At 35.6% G+C, this 21,874-nt stretch overlaps 1 protein-coding gene across 1 annotated transcript in view; it reads right to left on the bottom strand.

Annotated features, from left to right (window-relative positions):
• The window catches only part of LOC115216444 (high affinity cGMP-specific 3',5'-cyclic phosphodiesterase 9A), a 211,931-nt gene that overhangs the window by 60,995 nt on the left and 129,062 nt on the right, over nucleotides 1–21,874 (bottom strand). Inside the window, exons 3-4 of the mRNA XM_029785783.2 lie at nucleotides 8,825–8,873; nucleotides 4,928–5,027 (exon numbers count right to left, since the gene is read on the bottom strand). Of these exons, the coding sequence (XP_029641643.1) occupies nucleotides 4,928–5,027; nucleotides 8,825–8,873 (149 nt within the window). The remainder of the gene's footprint in view (nucleotides 1–4,927; nucleotides 5,028–8,824; nucleotides 8,874–21,874) is intronic.

A 21,874-nucleotide genomic window follows, 5' to 3' on the forward strand; every position in this document is an offset into this window, starting at 1 on the left:
GAATAATGGCATTCTAAGAATATAGGAAATATGTACATGATTCATAGTAATAGGAAAGACATTTATTAAATGTCTGACCTCACCCTCACCTCCTGGTAATATCACATTTTAAACATAAAGACTACATCTCCAAAACTAGCATTCCTCTGCAAGGCCTGAAAAATACTTCTACTTCCAACAAGTACTAACCATATATAAAGTTCAAAGGAGACCCCAAAATACACTACTGTTCCTATATCTAGACCCATGTTGTTACCATTCAAACACACACAGACATACTAGATGACATCCAAAAAAAAAAAAAAGCCACTAACACACTCCAACTTCTGGCCCACAACTGTTCTGGCTCATTATTTTACTTTTCTACAGTTATTACAATAACCTCTGTTTCTTAACCCTTTTGAGACACAGTGTTTTGGTATGTGTAGCCAAAAAGATGAAAATCTAAATATTGAAATAGATCTACTGAAAGATAATCTCTGATTAGCTATTACACTTCAAAACCAACCGTTAACAACATTTGTTCCATCAGGCCAATGGATTGGCCTCAAAGTCCTTTTAGCTTGTATCACTCGGGCTGATCAACTGGCCTGCATGTCTCAAGAGGGTTAAAGCCAATTAGTCTCTCCTCTTCTTATTTCCCATATTAAATCCACTTCCTGAAGTTCTACATTTTCTAGAGTCTCCCCTTCCAGACATTATTCCTCTGGAATGCTCTCACACTGCTCATGTTTTACCTGCAACTGTTTACAAGGAACATCAACCATATCATTCTGACCAGTCTTGGTGGGCCTGCCAGGACTATAAACGCAATCCTTTTTTCCACACCAAACAATTTCTTTTTAAAAATCCAATAAAAAAAAACGCTAACCAAATGACACAGTTTTAACCTTTTAGCATTCAGATTACTCTGTCAAATGTAATGCTTATTTACTTTAATTGTTTTGAATAAATCATGCATTATTTCATAACTTTGAGATTTCGATGACGTGAGTCTATATTTGTGAAATGATACTGAAGGGTAGGTGTGAATGACTGGAAAATCTGTAGAGCTCAACGAGGATGTCCTGCAAATCCTGGTGGAAAAAAATCCCATCATAACTGTTGAGGAACTAGCAGAGAAGCTTAGATTTGGTCATTCAATCATTCATTGACACTTGTGTGCCATTGGAAAAGTCAGCAAATTGGGTCAACGGGTTCCTGAGAAACTTTCCAATTCTAATTGTGCACAGAGATTGAATGTGCACTCTTCTTTGCTGTCATGTCTCACAAATGAACCTTTCTAGGACCAAATAGGTGACAAGAAATGGGTTCTCTATAAAAATGTCAAATGCCAAAGACAGTGGGTGGGGAAAAGAGAAACACTGGTACCCCAGGCTAAAGAAGGTCTTCACCCATGTAAGGTGTTATCTGTGTGGTGGGATATGTAAGATTTAGTCCACTTTGAACTTTTAAACCCAAACCAAACAATAACAAAGGAGATCAACTGCGAGCAGCTTGAGCAGCTGAAGCCAGTGCTAGAAGAAAAAACGACCAGCTTTGGTTTCAAGATGAAAGGTGTTCTTCCATCAGGATAATGCTCAGCTACATACAGCGAGGATGACATTCCAAAGGCTGGAGCAGTTTGAATGGGAAACGATGCCCCACCCACCATATATTAGCCGGACATTGCCTAATCTGATTATCATTTATTTCGCAGTCTTTGAAATCATTTATATGGAAAAATTATGAATTCTGTAGATGAGATAGAACAATACTGGAGGAGTATTTTTCATCACAGACAAGTGAATTTTGGAAGAGGGGCCGTGTAAGTCTACCAGATAGACAGAAAAGCATTGTAGAAAATGAAGGAGAGTATATTTTAGATTAAAAAAGTATCTTATCTTAATTTTGAAAAATAAAAGAAGTATAAAAACACCACATTATTTATGGGATGACTCAATACATACACATACACACACACACACACATGACAGGCTTCTTTTAGCTTCTATCTATCAACTCCACTCCCAAGACTTTGGTCAGCCCGGGGCTAAAATACAAAGCACTTGCCCAAGGTACCACACAGTGGGACTGAACCTGGAACCATGTGGTTGGGAAGCAAGCTTTTTATCACACAGCCACAAATTAAAAATAAATAAATAAATAAGATCAAGATAAGAGAAATAGAGTCGCTCCTTCTATTGTTGTTGCTTTCTTTTTCTGGTAAGTGTTTAAGTATGTTAGAAAAAGAAACAAAACCGCTCAGAGTGAAATTGCAGGAGGCAAGTCATCATCAGTCTAGTGAGCACTTCCTTTATTAAAGACTTGATAACATCATGCCTCCTAGTGAATTTAATTAGTCCCTGGCAGCTTGACTGTTGACAACAACAACAACAACTACGACATTATATAAGTTGTTTACAAATTATTCAGACTGACCAACTGGATAATGTCTCTTGTTAAAGCTTCAGAAGGTAAACAATGAATTGTGTGTGTGTGAGAGAGAGAGAGAGAGAGAGAGAGAGAGAGAGAGGTAGAGGATGAGAGAGAGGGGTGGAGGACGAGAGAGAGGGGTGGAGGATGAGAAATAGGGGTGGAGGACGAGAAATAGAGGTGGAGGACGAGAAAGAGAAGAGGAGAGAGACAGAGAGGCGCTATGGCTGAGTGAACAGCCAAGGGTCAACAATGTGCATCCTGTCTATTACTGATCTGTAACGATGGTAATTATCATTATGATGGAGGTGGTGGTGGTGGTGGTGGTGGAGGTAAAGGTAACAGTGCTGATGGTATGGATACTGATAACAGTGCTGATAGTGACAGTATGGATCATGATGTGGATAGCAGTGGCAGAGGTGGTGGTAGTGATGGTGGTGTGGTATGGTGCTGGTGACAGAGTGTAGATAATAATCATTCCAATAGTTTTAATAGCAATAATCATGGCAGTGACATGATATGACATTCTAGATGCTGATGCTGGTGACAGTGGTGGCCATAACGATGATGAGGAAGATGTTAGTGGTAATGAAAAAAGACGCTAATGCTAACAAGAGAGAAGAGGATGATAATGGAAGAAGTGTCTCAGATGTTCAGCTGCAGGTGACAAACAGATGAGATTTGCTGTGGCTCAAGAGCTTCACTTCAAATCCTGTAGGAATAGTTTTACAATTACATACCATACCATATCTGTCTGTCTGTCTGTATGTCTATCTATCTTAATCCTCGACTTTAACTGGAATAACTATGTTGTTCGAAACAACCTATCTTTTTATGTTTCTGCAGAGAAACAAGCATGCACATACATGGACACACACATACATAAATGATGGGCTTCTTTCAGTTTTCATCTACCAGATCCACTCACAAGACTTTGCAGGGCTATAGTAGAACACATTTGTCCATATATATGCAGTGGAGTTGAATCTAAAGATTATGTGAGTGTAAAATGAACTTCTTACCACACAGTCCCACTCACCTGTGCATGTGTGGGTGTGTGTGTGTATATATATATATATATATATATATATATTATGGAATTTATAAATATTTTAATGCATTGTTACATGAGTTTCCACAGATTTATAAATTCCATCCAAGGATTCTTATTATTACTGTATATATCGGTTCGTTATATCAATACAGCTTGGTGTGGCCAAAAAAAACCACTGGTCAAAGAATGGTCAAACTAACAACCATAAACATTAGTTCATAGTCATAACCAGAATTATCAATTGATAGTAGAGCAAAACTGGTGCCTGCTTGGATAACATATCCCTATAAACAAAAACTTTTTGCAAACAGGTGTATATATATATATATATATAATATATATATATATATATATTATATATATATATATATGTATATATATGTGTGTGTGTATATATATATATATATATATATATATATATATATATATATATGTATATATATGTGTGTGTGTGTATAAAAACACACACATAACAATATTCATGAGATCAAATTTCAATGAAACAATTCAAAATAAATGTAATAAAAGGACCCCATTCTCCTTGTTTGTAATTATATATGATGCAATGGTTTATGCAACAATTTAGACTAGAGGTCTTTTTTATTCTATACATCCTTTCTTTTTGACCAGTTAATCCAAACCAGTGATTTGTTATTTTGTTTTAATAGTAATATGCAAATGTAGTCATGTAAACATGCCTGACTGAACATGGGCATGAATTATTGGTAATTCAAGTATCTAAAGCAAATTAATTTTTTACAGAATTCTGATGAGTTGAGTTGGAGACCTCATGAATAAATTGTTGCATATATTATTGCATTATATAACAACACTCATGAGATTGAATTTCAATGAAACAATTGTAAATAAAGTAATAGAAGGACTTGCATTCTCCATCCTTCTTGTTTTTAATTGTAGATACTTGCAGATACTTGTGAATTTTCAGAAATGTGTTTGATAAAGCAAACAATCTCCAGTTAACCATCTCCAGTTAACCATAGATGAGCTTAATAAGATAAACTCCAAGGATAACACCCAAATGAAATTATTTTGTGTGTGTAAAGAATAAAATACTATCCTATTTTGTGTGTGTTTGTGTGTGTGTGTGTGAGTGTGTACATGCATGTATGTGTGTGTGCATGAATGTATATGTATGTGTGTGTGTGTGTAAGAAATATGTATGAGGGGCTTCTTTTAGTCTCTGTCTACCGAATCCACTCATAAACTCAGAACATGAGAAATAGTAGAAGAGAGAGCTAGCATCTCCTCTTGTATCTTATAATTTACATAGGTTAAATAAAGAGTTGAATCATTTCACAACACTAATAAGGAAGAAACCGATATGTCAGAACTCAGAGAATGCTATAAATTAATATCACAGCCCAATGAAAATAATAAATCATTGGCGAGGTCACAAGTGAAGGTGAAAAAATAAAATGATGGAGAAACAGTCTTAACCTCTACTTTGTTTTTAACATTGTTCATTTTTGTCAGTATTTCTTCAACACATTTTGGCATGGTAGTCTGATAAAGGACAAGGTTCTCCAGGGTAGATAGCCTGTAAAGAAAGAAAATAAAGAAAACATGATAAATAGCTATAATAATAAAATAAACAACATATTTCTCCCTACCCCACCTCGCTCTCTCAGTTTCTGACATGAGCCATCAAATACAGAGCAGCTAAGCAATGGTGAGTTGACCAACTAGTGGTAACTAGTGGCTCACTGCTCTATGCATGTACATTGTTACATTGGACATACAAATGCAACACTTTCCCCATTCCTTGTTGGGAAAGTTAGAGATAATGAAGACACTAATGCTTATAATAATGATAGATATGCAAAGATGATGATGGTGGTGGACAAGGATATGACAATGAAGTGATTCAGATGATTAGTTAAATAGATGAAGGTATCTACTATGCTGTACAAGTTTGGTGACTCAAAAACTTCACTTCAAATCCTATTGGAATAGTCTCACAGTTACATAATCTGTCTATTTATACCTGTCTCTGATTTTAACTGAAGTAGCTAAATTTATCATCCTTTGTTATTCCATAACATTAACAAGAAGGAGCCAACATAGAACATTACATTACAAGAAAAGTTTTGAAAAACATAAGCTAATAACACTGCCAGCCCACAATAAAACTAGATCACTTGTTTTCAAGTCCAAAGGTTAGATAAATATATTATTGAGGCATTGTTTTACAGCTAGATGCTCTTCCTGTCATTAACTGTTGCTGGTTTTTCAAGTAAGGTATTTCTTACTTCACAAGTGTTTGAAGGTGCAAAGCCAGTAGATGATTTGTTAATAGGAGAAAATGATAATTGCTTCACCAGTTGTAGCTCACAATTTTTCTGGCAGCAGAAAAGACAACTGACTGTAAAACAATGCCTTGATAATATACTCATCTAACCCATACTAGTATGGAAAACAAACATAAAATGGATAAAGAAATATATATATATATATCCTAATCTATGTCTGTCTGTCTCTCTCTCTCTCTCTCTCTAACATTCTCTCTTTCTCAAACACATAAACATACACACAGATATATAGACAGTTTCTTTCTTTAAAAAGAATCACTTTAAACTGACTAATCCACTATAATAATAATCCTGAAATTACACCTTATTTGGAATTTGATTTTGATGGCATTTCCAGGGGGAAAAATTAGAAGTAGTTGATAGCTTCCGTTATCTAGGTGACCAAGTCAGTAGTGGGGGTGGGTGCGCTGAGAGTGTAACTGCTAGAATAAGAATAGCCTGGGCAAAGTTTAGGGAGCTCTTACCTCTGCTGGTGACTAAAGGCCTCTCGCTCAGAGTAAAGGGCAGACTGTATGATGCATGTGTTCGAACTGCCATGCTACATGGCAGTGAAACATGGGCCGTGACTGCTGAGGAGATGCGTAAGCTCATGAGGAATGAAGCCAGTATGCTCCGATGGATGTGTAATGTCAGTGTACTTACTCGACAGAGTGTTAGTTCCCTAAGAGAAATGTTGTACCTAAGAAGCATCAGTTGTTGCGTGCAAGAGAGACGATTGCGCTGGTATGGTCATGTGGCGAGAATGGATGAAGATAGGTGTGTGAGAAAGTGCCAATCCCTAGCAGTTGAGGGAACCCGTGGAAGAGGTAGACCCAGGAAAACCTGGGACGAGGTGGTGAAGCACAACCTTCGAATGTTAGGTCTCACCATGGAAATGACTAGAGACCGAGACCTATGGAAGTATGCTGTGCATGAGAAGACCCGGCAAGACTAGTGAAGCCATAACCCGTGGCCCCTACCTGGGACGTAGTCAGTCTGCCTGTGCATACCTTCCTGCTTGTGACACTTGTGAAGACCTGTTGAGGCAAATCAAATCAAAGTCAAATCGAATCAAGTCAAACCAAATCAAAATAGATGAACATCAATGGAATTTGTATCCTTGTGGTACCAGTGCCGGTGGCACATAAGAAAACCATCCGAACGGGACCGTAGCCAGTACCGCATCGACTGGCCTCCATGCTGTGGGCACGTAACAAACACCGTCCGAGCGTGGCCGTCTGCCAGCCTCGTCTGGCACCTGTGTCGGTGGCACATAAAAACACCATCCGAGCGTGGCCGTCTGCCAGCCCTGTCTGGCACCTGTGTCGGTGGCACATAAAAACACCATCCGAGCGTGGCCGTCTGCCAGCCTCGTCTGGCACCTGTGTCGGTGGCACATAAAAACACCATCCGAGCGTGGCCGTCTGCCAGCCTCGTCTGGCACCTGTGTCGGTAGCACATAAAAACACCATCCGAGCGTGGCCGTTCGCCAGCCTCGTCTGGCACCTGTGTCGGTGGCACATAAAATCACCCACTACACTCTCGGAGTGGTTGGCGTTAGGAAGGGCATCCAGCTGTAGAAACACTGCCAGATCTGACTGGCCTGGTGCAGCCTTCGGGCTCCCCAGACCCCAGTTGAACCGTCCAACCCATGCTAGCATGGAAAGCAGACGTTAAACGATGATGATGATGAACAGGTTGACAATGGAGAATGACATAGACTAGAAGTTGTACAAGAAATAACAGATAATTGTTGATTGGCCTCAAGTATGTCCTAACCAATCACACCTGCCTTTTTTGCATATCAATGACTACATTATCCAATATCTCTTTATTTTAAAGTGATAGGATGCGATTCAATGGATGTTTGGTTGTTGCATCTAGCATATCAAACAGCCATGTACAGACGCTCTCATTAACTTGAGATGTGAAAAGACATAACGAATCTATTTCAAGTATTTGAGTCAGGAGAGGAAGTTGAACAGATGATACTGTTTACCCCTAAGTCATCCTCAGGTAAGCATCCCCTGTCTTTATTCAACTCTTAACTTCCTGATTGACACAGTACCTATTTCTTTATTACCCACAAGGGGCTAAACACAGAGGGGACAAACAAGGACAGACATAGGTACTAAGTCGATTACATCGACCCCAGTGCGTAACTGGTACTTAATTTATCGACCCCGAAAGGATGAAAGGCAAAGTCGACCTCGGCGGAATTTGAACTCACAACGTAACGCAGACAAAATACCGCTAAGCATTTCGCCCGGCGTGCTAACGTTTCTGCCAGCTCGCCGCCTGATTGACACAGTACCACATAGGACTGCACCAGTCAGTCAATCCTGAAATGTACCATATCACAAAAATCATACAAACTTTGCTTACATTCATTTTGAAGGAAAAGAGCAACTATCTAATGTAAGGGAAATACTCTAACCCCTTTCTCTATTGTTCATTTCTGTTCTGTAGTAGGATAATTACAACAGTGGGCTCTTGATTTCAAAAAATTTCAGAAAATGTTAAGGTTTAAAGTATAATAAATCCTGAATGAACATGCTCTCATTCCATTTTTCTTTTTAAGATGACAGGGAAGTTTGACTGTTATTTCTAACAGATTAGGCAGCAAAGATCATCAGAATGATTTAATTACAATAAATCTGGAGATTGATAGTAATTAATAAAAAATTTCTTGTAAAAATCATTTTTCACTGTTTATAGCATGAATTATTCCATCTTGATTTTACATAAAATATAATGATGTCTGGATCTTCCCCATAAAGAAGAAAACTATAACTGAGATTAATCTTTATAGAAGATTTTCAATGTATGTGTGTGTGTGTGTGTTTGTGTGCAATCACACAGGTGATGTAAGTATGCATTTTCCATTTCTTCAAAATGATAAATAGCATTAATTTATAACATGATGGAGATGTCTTATAGAACAAAGATTGCATTATAATGAGTTCATGTACTCTAGTTTTCTATCTCTCTAACCACGAAAGTAATAAGTCAATGTAATAGAATGTGGAAAACAAATTATGCAAACCTTTTCTCTATGTTTTCCCATTGACGTTTGGTATGTTCAGGTATTTCATCTGAAAATAAAAACAAAAATAAATGAATAAATAAACAAGTAAAAAGCAATTTTCAAAAGCATTTCAACAAAGAACTAATGCGAAGAAAACATTTTCAAAGAAAAAAAAACACAAACAAAAATCAAATCTAAGACTTAGAAGATAAAAAATAAATCAATAAATTCTGTCAATAAAAAAAAAATTTAAAATAAACAGTTTATTAGTTTCCATGACACCAACTAAAATTCACTTTCAGACATAAGTAAACAAAAATAGTACAAAATATTTATAAAAGAAGTTTCTTTAAAAGCAAAATGTCTTAGTGCAATTATTTGTAAATGACAAGGTCTGGTTTACTACAGGAAGAACATACTTACTTATCAATGAAGGAATTTGTTCTTCACAACATACACAACAATTTAGCTGCTCTAGGATCTGAAGCATTTGCCATTCTAATTAGTCAATATTAGATAATTTCTTCACTCCTTATTCCGACTACATACCATTCCCCCGCTAAGACTACTAAGCGTTTTGATCTCTTCATCGCTGCCAAACCAATCTTTTGCTCATGTGCCACAACTTATCAATCTAAAAGGCCTTCTAATCATTGTTTCTTGTTCTAAATACATTCCAAATTTCATCAAAATTGGAACCAACATGAGAGCATCTCCATAGTCACTTGACCTGCTGAAAATAATAATCAAATTTTAAAGAAAGAACACACTGGATACTGTATTTTCCAGCATACAAGTCATGTTTTTCAGACCAAAATTTACAGCCAGAAAAGGCAAGTCAATGAAAAATCTCTGGGAGAATAGCTATTTAGGAGAAAGAGCGTCAACTAATACAACAAGTACAGACTTAAACATTGACATTTTGTTTGAAAAATCTACCTCAACTTATTTAGTACATCAATTTGTATACTGGATAATACAGTGATTCAGGGCTAAATGTAATTTATAAGAAGACCCGACGTTCACAGCTGGAGCACTTTTGACCATCGGTCTGCTCAATCAGGGCTGATTTTTAAATATCAAAATTCTATACATTCCTTATCACCAGTGCCATATTCTTTTTGATCATTAAGACGTCAGTCAATTCCATTCTAACAAACCATGAAAAAGAAATGTTTAATATTTGAGCACTATAGGACAGCAAACTCAGTAGCAAAGAGAATTTCTCTGAGTTGTATCACTCCTCTATATCTCCAAACATAGATCAGGCAAAATGATGTTGTGTTACAGCCAAACAACCAAAAATACAGCTTTTGATACCTGGAAAAATTTATTAACTGAGAAGCATTCATCAATAGATGAAACTTCTAGAAGATGACTGTCAAATGTGTGAATCAGTGTCTGCCAAACTTTTTTACTGTACTATCATTATTATCATATCATCAACACAATGGGTAAGGAGAATTTATTTTGCAGCACACTAATTAAAAATCCCAACAAAATTGAATATACTTTATTAATATGAATAAAAATAAATTCTTATTACAGTAACAATAAAATAACATTGTTTTATGAACATATAATATATATAAATATATATATGATACAATAATGTTTTTAGTGAGAAGGATGCAAGTGATTTTGAGAAAGAGAGACCATCAGGTAGAGATTCTGATACCAAAACATTGCGGTGAATCATGCAATGTACAATTTTAACTTGTGGATGTTTTTGTAATACATGAGCCACGAAGCCTTTCTTTCAATCCTGCATGGATGGAGTGACATCAGTGCAAATGCCAATACAAGTCTGCCACTGGACGCCTCTCAATACGAAATTTTGGTTTACCAGGTTAATGACATCGTCTCCTGGCATTCTTTACTTCAATTCATAACAAAAGAAAAACTGACTTATGATTTTACCACCTCAGATGATTCGCAGATATGAAATTAGCTGAGCTTTGTTGCTGATGTCTGTACTTTCATCGATTTGAGTTCATTTTTTGCTTCAGTGAAATGTTTGCAGAGCTGAATTTTACAAGAAATCATGTGGGCAGACAAAGGAATGGTCTTAATTTGTTTGACAGCTTCATCACTAATCATTGTGTCAAAGGCAATCTCCAACACTGGTAAAATAATGTTTTCGGTATCAGAATGTGGTTTTTTTCTTTCTTTGCCAAAAGCTGGGCAATCTTGTAATTAGTAATTTGAGCTTTCTTAGAAATTGAGTAAAATTTTTTCAGCCTTTCTTATTTTTCTGAGGTCTCAATAAAAATTTGTCCATGTTTAAATCTAAAACTAAAAATTGATTGAAATTAACATAAAATAATTTATGTGAATTATAAATAAATCAAAAATGTTATACTAATAGGACTACTAAACAATTTACTTACAGACAATCCCAGTTTAAATGCAGAAATTTAATATATTGTAGCAAAACTGCTGTTTGTCATGTAGTGCAATTAATTTATATTTACTGTATTTTATGATTTATATAATTAATTTATATATACACTTGAAATTTGTTCATTTTCTTGGATTGTTGTTTCCTGAAAATCCCGAAAACATTTTTCACAGCACTCCAGTAATCTCTCTCAGCACACAGATTGGCAGACACTGATGTAAATGATAAACTTGTACAACTGAAAATTTGTAGGAGCTCACATTTTCCTACCTGTGGCTTCAATGCAAACAAAAGATTTGGCTTCCTGTTCAATGTTGGTAAAGATTAGCTGCTGGATTTATTATACATCATAATTGAATCTCATTGGCTATTTTTTGTATATTTGGGCTGCTGCTACCTACACTAATGTCCAAAACAGACCATCTGTCTGATTAGTAAAAATTTCCTCTCCAACATCAAGTAGCAACAGACATTGTTTAATTTCCTTGTGACTTCTATCACTATTTCAACAGATTCAGTTTACTCTCAACTAACAAGCTGTGTATACCTAAGCAACTAACTACAATAAACTAATTATTATATAGGCTTACTAGTTATATCTGAGATAGTACACATACTGTGAATATTCAAGTTGAGAACTGTATCTTCAAAAATCAAACTTCAGTCACTTACAGTCCACCAGTGTTCTCATTCTGATTAATTTTATAATTTCATTCTGTTCCTCTGAATGTGTTGAGTGTATATAGTTTCTACCTAAATCTGCTGACTAACAGCAGCAATTTTCCTTCTTCCACCATCTCATTGAATACTAACCTCTCCAAAGTCCATATTAAATGCTTTATAAAATCCTTAAAACTACAACTCTCTTCCTCCTTTCACTGTTTTCATAACTCCTGGTGTCAAGTTAGCAATGGATTTTTCAGATACAGTTTTATTGGGAAGCTGACACTAAAATGTAATTCAACAGAACCAAAGGATATTTAATTTTCTAGAAATGATATTCAGCCTTTGCTTTATTAAATCTCTAGTAAACTGAGATTTTTCTTCTTAACATTCAGAGTACAAATCTTGCTGGTATCAGCTGTCTTTCATTCCTCCAGAGTCACTAAATCAAGTGCCAAGTAAATGCTGGGCTCAATTCAATTTGTTATATTGTTCCTTCATATGCGTAGTCTTTGTGTGTGTAGTCACATTTTAGGAGTCAGTTAAAATATAATGTTCCAATGGCTGTACTGACAACTTTCACTTGGTTTTATGACCCTAACTTCTCCCATCCATGGCCTTTTATTTTTTTTTTCTGTCAGTAGAAATTAGTGCATCAAGAAACAAATTCAAAATATAATAGAGAATTTGAAATTAGATTAAATCAGTTTCCCAATTAAATCAACAAACTTCATTACTTTGAGTAGAACATGCTGATAAAACAATTAACCTTATCTGGCATGCTATGTATAATTTACTACAGATTTCTTTAACTAAATGTCTTTCGACTTTCCGAAACTATATTTTATATTTTTATATGTTTCCACTTTTACTTCATTTACTTCTTATCATAAGATTTCTTATTGAAATTGTTTTATCTTTATGATTTTATTCTAAAGCATGGATGCTACAACTTCTTGATGCTATTCTCTGAGATAAAACTGTATTGTCTGTAGATATTATATGCTGGTTGGTTGAGATAACTGATATTTCATACTGGTAATGTCATCTTATTCTAGAATTAGAATTAAAAAGATAGTAATTGTCTTCAGCATTATACAGCTTCACTCCAGTTAAATAAAGATATTGTTTCTAATGAAATGACACAAGTTAATTGAAGTTGATGGATTAACAGAATTGTCAGAGTATTGAAAAAAATGTCTAGTGATATTTCTTTGACTTCTTTGCATGTTGAACTAAAATACCACCAAGGTCAACTTTGCAGATAAAATAAAGTTCCACTCAAATATTGGGGCTGATATAATTGCCCTTTCTGTTTCCCCACAAATTTATATCTATATCAGAAACCACATAAAAATATATGACACAAACATAGACACAGGCATGGCTGCGTGGTAAGAAGCTTGCTTCTCAACCACATGGTTCCAGGTTCAATCCCACTGCATGGTACCTTGGGCAAGTGTCTTCTACTATAGCCTTGGGTCGACCAAAGCCTTGTGAGTGGATTTGGTAGACAGAAACTGAAAGCAGCCCATTGTATGTATATATGTATATATATATATATATATATATATATATATATAAATACATATATATATATAAATACATGTATATATATAAATACATGTATATATATATAAATACATGTATGTATATATTTGTGTGTTTGTGTCTGTGTTTGTCTCCCTGCCCCATCACTTGACAACTGATGTTAGGGGTTTTACATCCCTGTAACTTAGCAGCCCAGCAAAAGCGGCCAATAGAAAAAGTACTGGACTTATAAAGAATAAGTCCTGGGGTTGATTTGTTCGACTAAAACCCCTTAAGGTGGTGCTCCAACATGGCTGCAGTCAAATGATTGAAACAAAAAAAAAGAATAAAAGAAACTATTTAAAAGACCCTGTATATGAAATTTAGCTAAGGGAAATTAATGTTGAAATCTATTGGTGGGACACTTCATCCCTGTCCTTGAGTGATAAGACTCAATCTATTGCTTTGTTTTAATACCACACTTGGTACCTTGAGTACTTTCAGTGGAGTCCACTCTATTGTAAGCATTCAGGCTAGATTTGATTTGATAACTTCCTAGATTCCTCTCTTCTTCCTACCAATTTCAGCAGCTCTGAAAATGATTATGGGTACTGCCCTTACTTACCCCAAGCAAAAGAGAGGGAACTATAATTTATAAACCTATAACATGTTTTCCCTAAAATTTTGTCTAATAACACTTTGGAAATATATTTCATATATCCAACATGTTCCCATGACTACATTGTATAACAACACGTCAGGAATATATTTTATATCTAAATGTTCCCATCACTATATTGCTTAATAATACCAGGGAATATATTTTATATCTCCAGCAAGTTTCTATGACTACATTGTCTAATAACACTCCAGGGCTATATTTTACAGCTACATGTTATCCAATAAATCCCAATGACAAAATCTTATATTTACATATTTCCTTCTGTATATTTTCTGACCAAGATTCCAAGACCATTCAACTTTCACCCCTCACCCATACACTGCCCATATACACATATTTCAAAGCAAGGAAGGACTGAAGCCACAAACCTTGATATTAATGCACAGACCTTCAATGATCTCACACTAAAGCATCCAATCTGCAATGTTAAGATCAATTATCCTAACATTCCTTAAGAACAGAGTATCATGTAACATGAATATTTTCGATAGATCAGAGAAGATGGGTGAGATAAAAGATTATTGGGGGCTAAATGTATTATTAATTTATTTCTGTAAAGAATAATATTATAAGCTTAAAGTTTATAAGTGAGCACCGTATAGTGACTAAAGAAAATAGTTTAAATATTAGGGCATATAACCCTTGATGGAAAAAAGTGGGCTTTCCATATGCCCCAATATTAACACTGTTTTCTTTAGTCAATACACAGTGACTGTTTTATAAGCTTTAAGCTTATAAATTATTATTATTATTTACAGAACTGAAGATGGCGAGCTGGCAGAATCGTAAGCACACTGAGTGAAATGCTTAGTGGTATTTAGGGCCATTGCTATGTTCTGAATTCAGATTCCGTTGAGGTCAACTTTGCTTTCCATCCTTTCAGGATCGATAAATTAAGTACCAGTGACACATTGGGGTTGATGAAATTGGCTAGTCCACTGTCCGCAAATTTCAGGACTTGTGCCTTTAGCAGAAAGGATTATTTACAGAATTGTCACTTGTCACCACTTCTCAATTCATCACAGAAAATACATATGCCTGTTTGTTCAGAAAACAACACTATGAAATTATAGTTCTTAAATCTAACAGGAAGAAGTAAGTAGGTATGTTGGTGTTATGGTAGCACACTTATGAATATACAGAGGTGTGGGTTTGTGTCCCATGCATATGAAAAATCTACTTTTTTTCTATTGAGGGCTTATATGCCCCAATATTAGACTATTTCTTTAAGCCAATACACAGTGATCATTTATAAGTATCAAACTTATAAAATATTATTATCATTATTACAGAATTGTCACTCGTCACTGCTTCTCAATTCATTGCAGAAAATTTATTCATTTAACACTGCAATAGCTTGTGTAACTGGATACAGCCTTCCAGTGGCCCAATCACTGGTTTATGGCATTTCTGATGGTGAGTGTGACAAGTGAGTGTCAATAATTGAGTGAAGAACAAATATTTCAAGAGATTTCACTTAAAGAGCATTAGGTTTTTTTCAGTTTTCTTATCAATATTTACATTCTTCGCCAATATAGAAAAGACAAAGAAAGACAGATAGATAGATCAATATATATAAATACATGCATGCACATACATACACATACACACCACTACCAAGTTCCTAGATCATAAAAGGGGAAAACCATGGACACTCAACAAATATAAGCTGTGCGAAACTAAAAGTGGAGACATCAACCATATTATTGTCAACTGCAAGACAATGTCTTCTAGCTATTATCTTCCCATGAGTCATGATGTGGTTGCTGCAACAGTTTGGAACACAAAATAAGGAAAAAGAAAATACCAGTAGGCAAAGTTGACAATATTGACAGCAAATAGTCTAAAGAATATTGGTGGTACTTAAAAATTAAAACAGCTACAAAGTTAAAACAACTAGGTAGATGTTGTGTGGGAGCACAAGAAAACAATCTACTCTTGTGGAAATCAGCTGCTCTCTAGACCCCATTGTGGTCAGAAAAATACAAGGGAAAGAAAACACCTATGGACTGTTGATAAGGAATTGAAAAATCCAGTAACTAAAATGCACTTTCAGTGTCATATCTATTATTATTGGAGAAACAGGATATGTATAAACCTGCCTGCAGTAAAATATGGCTGAACTTGGGTTCTTACAGAAAGAATACAACTCCTTGATTCATATGCTACAAACAATCTCAGTATCTGGGACAATAAAAACTTGCAAAACCTTCTTAATATTTAAAGTATGACAAAAAAAAAAATCAAGATGCTTTCCTTCACAACCTTGCTACCAAGCAGGTGACCAGTTAAAGTTAAATTAAAAAGAGGAAAAAAAAAAAAACATGAGCGCGCGCACACACACACACACACAGTGCAGTGAAAGCAATGATTAGCTTCAATGGAAATCTATAATCGATAATGAAACTATTATTCACCAACTGCAATACAAAATATATAAACACACCACAGGCTTCCACTTAGGTTCTTTTAAAACAAATTCCACTCAAGATGCTACACAATGTGAATTGTACCTGTAACCATGCTATTTCCATTTTACCTTATTCTGAGCTCAAATCACATCAACTACATCTTGTTTCCCTCTCAGGTCAAACTAAACTAAAAGAATTATAACTGGGATTGGACTGCCTAACAACTGCTACCATACACAAAGAAAGAACAAGAAAATACTGATATTTTCTTTCCAAGTTTTCATTAGTTCTTATTTTAAAATGGGAATGGCTTACTTTTTAAGTAAGCATCATTCTACCAGATGATTAGAAAGGCTCAGATGTTTTGGAGAGGGCAAAAGGAGAAACAAATGATACACTGAGAGACGATATCTTTTAACTTGTAATCATCTACTTCATATTTATACTTCATTTCAATATTTTACATCCAAGAAAGAGAATAATGTACAGGAATTTTTAATTATAAGTGAGTAGCAGTCAGTACTGTAATAAGAGATGATTTGATATATTGGATCGAGTATGAATATCAAAGAACATAATGAATATAAGATATTTGAAATGTAAGCAGCTAGTGGTGAACTATAAAATAAATCTGAATTATATGTAACAAGATATGCAGCAGAAGAATGAGAAAGATTTGGAAAGCAAGGTGTAATTAGATATATACATTTGTGAAGGTGGTGAGCTGGTAGAATCATTAGCACACGAGGCAAAATGCCTAGTAGTACTTCGTCGCCATGTTCTGAGTTCAAATGCTGTTGACACCAACCTTGCCTTTAATCCTTTTGGGACTGATAGAATAGGTACCAGTTGAACACTGAGGTCAATGTAATCGGCTTACCCCATCTCCTGAACTCGCTGGCTTTGTGCCAAGATTTGAAAGCAATATATACATTTGCATAAATATTAGTACACACAGAATTGTGGAGTGCTTCTGTGATCCAGCAGCTAGGAGGCTTGGTTGGCTGATTGGTTTGAGAATGGAAGTCCTAGTAGTCACTCTTCCATGGAAATTGAGCATCCATATTAAGCTTGCATCAATATGATACCAGCAAGAAAGTTCACCAGGATGAAGTTGTCTAAGGACAGCTGATTCTGATCAGTGCCGAAATACAGTAGGCAAACGATCCATGTCAAGCAACAGTAGGATTGCGTCTATAGACAGTTGTCAGTAGCCTGTCCAATAAAACTAAACATTATTAATATACAGGTATGGTTGAATGGTGAAGATGTTCACATCCAAATCACATGCTTTGGGTTAAGTCTCACAATGTGGACAAATGTCTTCTTTAACACCTGGCTGACCAGCAAGAATAAGTGCAGGAACAAACCCAGAATATTCAAAGTGTTTACACTGGCCCCACAAAATTGTAGGGGATGTGCTTGCACCTCCTGCACCGCCTATTTCCAAGTCTATGCCAGCAAGTGGATTTACTAGACAGAAACTTAGAGAAGTCTCTCATAAATGTGTGTTCATATGTATGTGGAAGTGAGAGAGTGTTTGTATGCTTATCTTGGGATCATATAATAGTTGTAAACAAGTGTCATTGTCATAGAAGCAGTGTTGTTTATTTCCAATTTTCCATAAAACATACCTGACTATGGGGAAATATTTGTGAGTGTTGGCAACAACAAGGGCCATAGAAAATCTCTCCCATCAAATCAGTAAACAGAAACTGCATGAAGCCAGTCATGTATGTGTGTGTGTGTGTGTGTGTGTGTACATGTCTGTATGTCTTTGTGAATGCATACATTCCTTAATTTGCATGAAAAACCATTGGGCTATAAAAGGTGAACTTTCTTGTCATTCTCTGTCAGCAAATTACTGACAGAAAGTTGTTCAAAATTACTGACGAAAGTAATTTCATACATAATTTACTGACAGAAGTAACTGCATAAATTTCACTTCAATCCGTACACTTCGTTAAATTTGCCTACAAATTTCTTATTTACTTTTACAAAATTTTGTGTTTTTTGTTGTTGATGGAATTACTGATAAAAGTAAGTTCATAATTTACTGACAGAAGTAACTTCAAAAATTTCACTTAAATCTGTACACTTAGTTAATTTCCCTAAAAATTTCTCATTTACTTTTGCAACAGTTTTGTGTTTTTCTGTTGTTAACAGCTTTTTTCTGGTTTCTTCGATACCGGCTCTTTGGTTTACTGACAAATTTCGCTTCAACCCATACAATTCTTTATTTTCAGTAAAAGTTTCTTATTTACTTTCTACCTATTGTATGAAGAAATATAATTTCCATTACCCAGTTATTTTCATTGTTTACTATCTTCTGCACCAGTTTATTTCTGTATACGTATATAACCATGCCTAGAAGGAAAATGTCAAATTTGTCTACAATGTCAAGGTCAGCCAAAAGAATGTCTGTGTACAAGGAGAGGCGGCTGCAGAAAGGGAAGCATACCAAGAAACAAACAGACTGTGCACTACAAAAGCCAGAGCATCTCAAAGTGATGAACAGAGGTATGCACGACTGACAAGGAATAGGATTTCCACTGCAGAATGAAGAGCAGTTGCAAGAGCTCAGAGAAGCAACTTCTATGAAGCAGCTTTCAATTATGATCCAGCAGTACATTATGCAGATGACATTAGTTTCCATTGGCACAATGACAACTGAGTGCATTCATTGAAAAGCAAGGAAATGGCCTGGAGAGACACCTGCACTGTGCTGCAGGGGTGGAAAGGTTAAACTCTCTGCAATCACCCAACCTCCAGAGCCATTGAAGAAACTGTTGTCATCAACTGACCAAGATTCCAAGCACTTCCAAAACAAAATTAGACAATACAACACTGCACTACAGATGACATCATTTGGAACCACAAGAGATTTAACTGAGCCAGGATTCATGCAAACTCAAGATCCAAGGTCATATTTATCATTGGACTGGTTTTCTACCACCTCTGTCAAATGAATCACCAAAACTGACCTTTCATAGTTTATATGTATGTTATGAAATAAGTTACACAAAACATGTTTTTTAATTACGTGTATTTACTTTATTTACATATATGAGTTGAAAACTTTCTTTTAACATTTCATTTAACGCCTATATTACATGTTGGCATGGGTTGGAGAGTTATTAATGTAGAAAGTTGGTATCTCGGCTACTAGCAGTTGAGACCTGTGTAATCTAGATGGTATTTTTAAATTTCATTATTCTCTTTCACCTGGGCAACGATATACACATATACAACAAGCTTCTTCCAGTTTCTGTCTACCAAATCCATTCACAAGGCTTTGAGTGGCCTGAAGCTATAGTAGAAAACACTTGCCCAAAGTGCCATGCAGTGGGACTGAACCCAGAACCATGTGGTTGGTAAGCAAGCTACTTACCACACAACCACTCCTGCACCTATATATATATATTTACTAACATACATATAAGTGTATCTATTGGGTTGGCAACTAAGTTCCCGTGGGTTTTTTTTTAATTTAAATATTTTTAAAGGTTTAAAACAACTAATTAATCAATAATATATTCACCCTTGTTGTTTATAACTTCTTCCCAACGTTCAACAAGATTTTCAATACCTCGTTGGTAGAAATCATCCGATTTCAACTCGAAAAATTGATCTAACCAAGCTCTCATTTCTGCATCAGTATTGAACGAAACAGTGCAGAGCATTTGAAAGAGATCAAAAGAGGTGGAAATCCGTTGGTGCCAAATCCGGAGAGTATGGTGGGTGTGGCAGCACTTCCCAGCCATGCTTTTGAATGACTTCCTTGGTCATATTGCCAATATGAGGGTGGGTGTTGTCGTGCAGCAGAACTCCATGCTGACAATTAGGTCTTTTCTCTTGAATAGCCGTGTTGAGTCGTTCCATCTGTTGAACATAGAGTTCCACGTTGACTGTTTGGTTCTGTTCAAGCAATTCATAATGGATAATCCTTTTCCCAGTCCCACCAAATGCACAACATCGTTTTATGCGGATGAAGATCTTGTTTCATGCGTGGTGTCTCTTGTTTACCAGGGCTAAGCCATTCCTTCATATTGATGTACAGGTACCATTTTTCGTCACCAGTAACAATTCGGTAAAGAAATTGTTGCTTGTGTCCAAGAGTTGAGCGGTGACAAGCAAGTAAACCAGCGGAGATTGTAGCTTGTTGATTTTTGTTGTTGTCACTTAAAGCATGTGGAACCCATGCTCTATACTTCTGAACCTTTCCCATCGAGTGAAGATGCTTCTCAATAGCAGTGTGGGAACATTCCAGTTTCTCTGCCATTTCCCTTGTCATCTGACGAGAATTATCGTGCAAAAGTTGGTCTAATCGCTCTTCATTGAACTCAACTGGACGGCTAGAACAAGGTGCATCTTTGAAGTCAAAATTTCTATTTTTGAACTTGGCATACCAATCATGAGCAGTTCTTTCAGCTATGGCACCCTCTCCATACATAGCACAAATGTCGCGAGCAGCTTTTACAGCCTTAGAACCTTGATTAAAAGCAAAAAGAAGGAGGTGTCAAAAATGCTTGTTTTTCTTAACTTGACATTCCATTTTAATGATCTGAAAATAAACAAAAATTAACTAAAATTAACTAGAAAAAAAAAAACAATAGATTCCAAAATGATTCAAAAATAGAATTCCTGAAAAAAATATATTCCAAAATTTAAAATAACAACAGGAACTTAGTTGCTAACCCAATATATATTTGTGTGTGCTGTTCTCTATGTATGGTGAATAAAAAGTCTATGGTAGAGGTCAGCATAATACATTGATCTATATATATATATAAAGATGAGAATGTGTGTGTATCTGTCTGTGTGAATCCCTAAAACTTGAGAACTACACCAACCAATTTCATTCAAATTTTACACATGCCTTACTTAGGGTCCATGTAGTGTCATAGGCCAAAAAAATTTTTAACTTGCACTAGGCAAGCCCAGAGCAATATCATATCTCCTCCAGTATTTCAGTCAAAATGAAACAATAACATCTCTATTGTAATGTCAGATATTTTCACTTTAATAGTTTCACTTTAATACTGAAACTATTAAAGTGAAACTATTATCTCATATATACAAGCATACATATATATATATATGTATAGATGTATATGTATACATGTATATATGTAGATGTATATATATAGATGTACATGTAGTATGTACACATATATATACACATATATACATGCATACATATATACACCCATACACACACATAGGTGCAGGTGTGGCTGTGTGGTAAGAAACTTGGTTCCAAAACACATGGTCCTGGGTTCAGTACCACTGTGTGGTGACTTGGCATGTGTCTTCTGCTGTAGCCTCAGACCAACCAAAGCCTTGTCAGTGGATTTTGTAGACAGAAATTGAATGAAATC

Source organism: Octopus sinensis, linkage group LG10 (genome assembly GCF_006345805.1).
Source record: "Octopus sinensis linkage group LG10, ASM634580v1, whole genome shotgun sequence".
Taxonomy (NCBI): domain Eukaryota; kingdom Metazoa; phylum Mollusca; class Cephalopoda; order Octopoda; family Octopodidae; genus Octopus; species Octopus sinensis.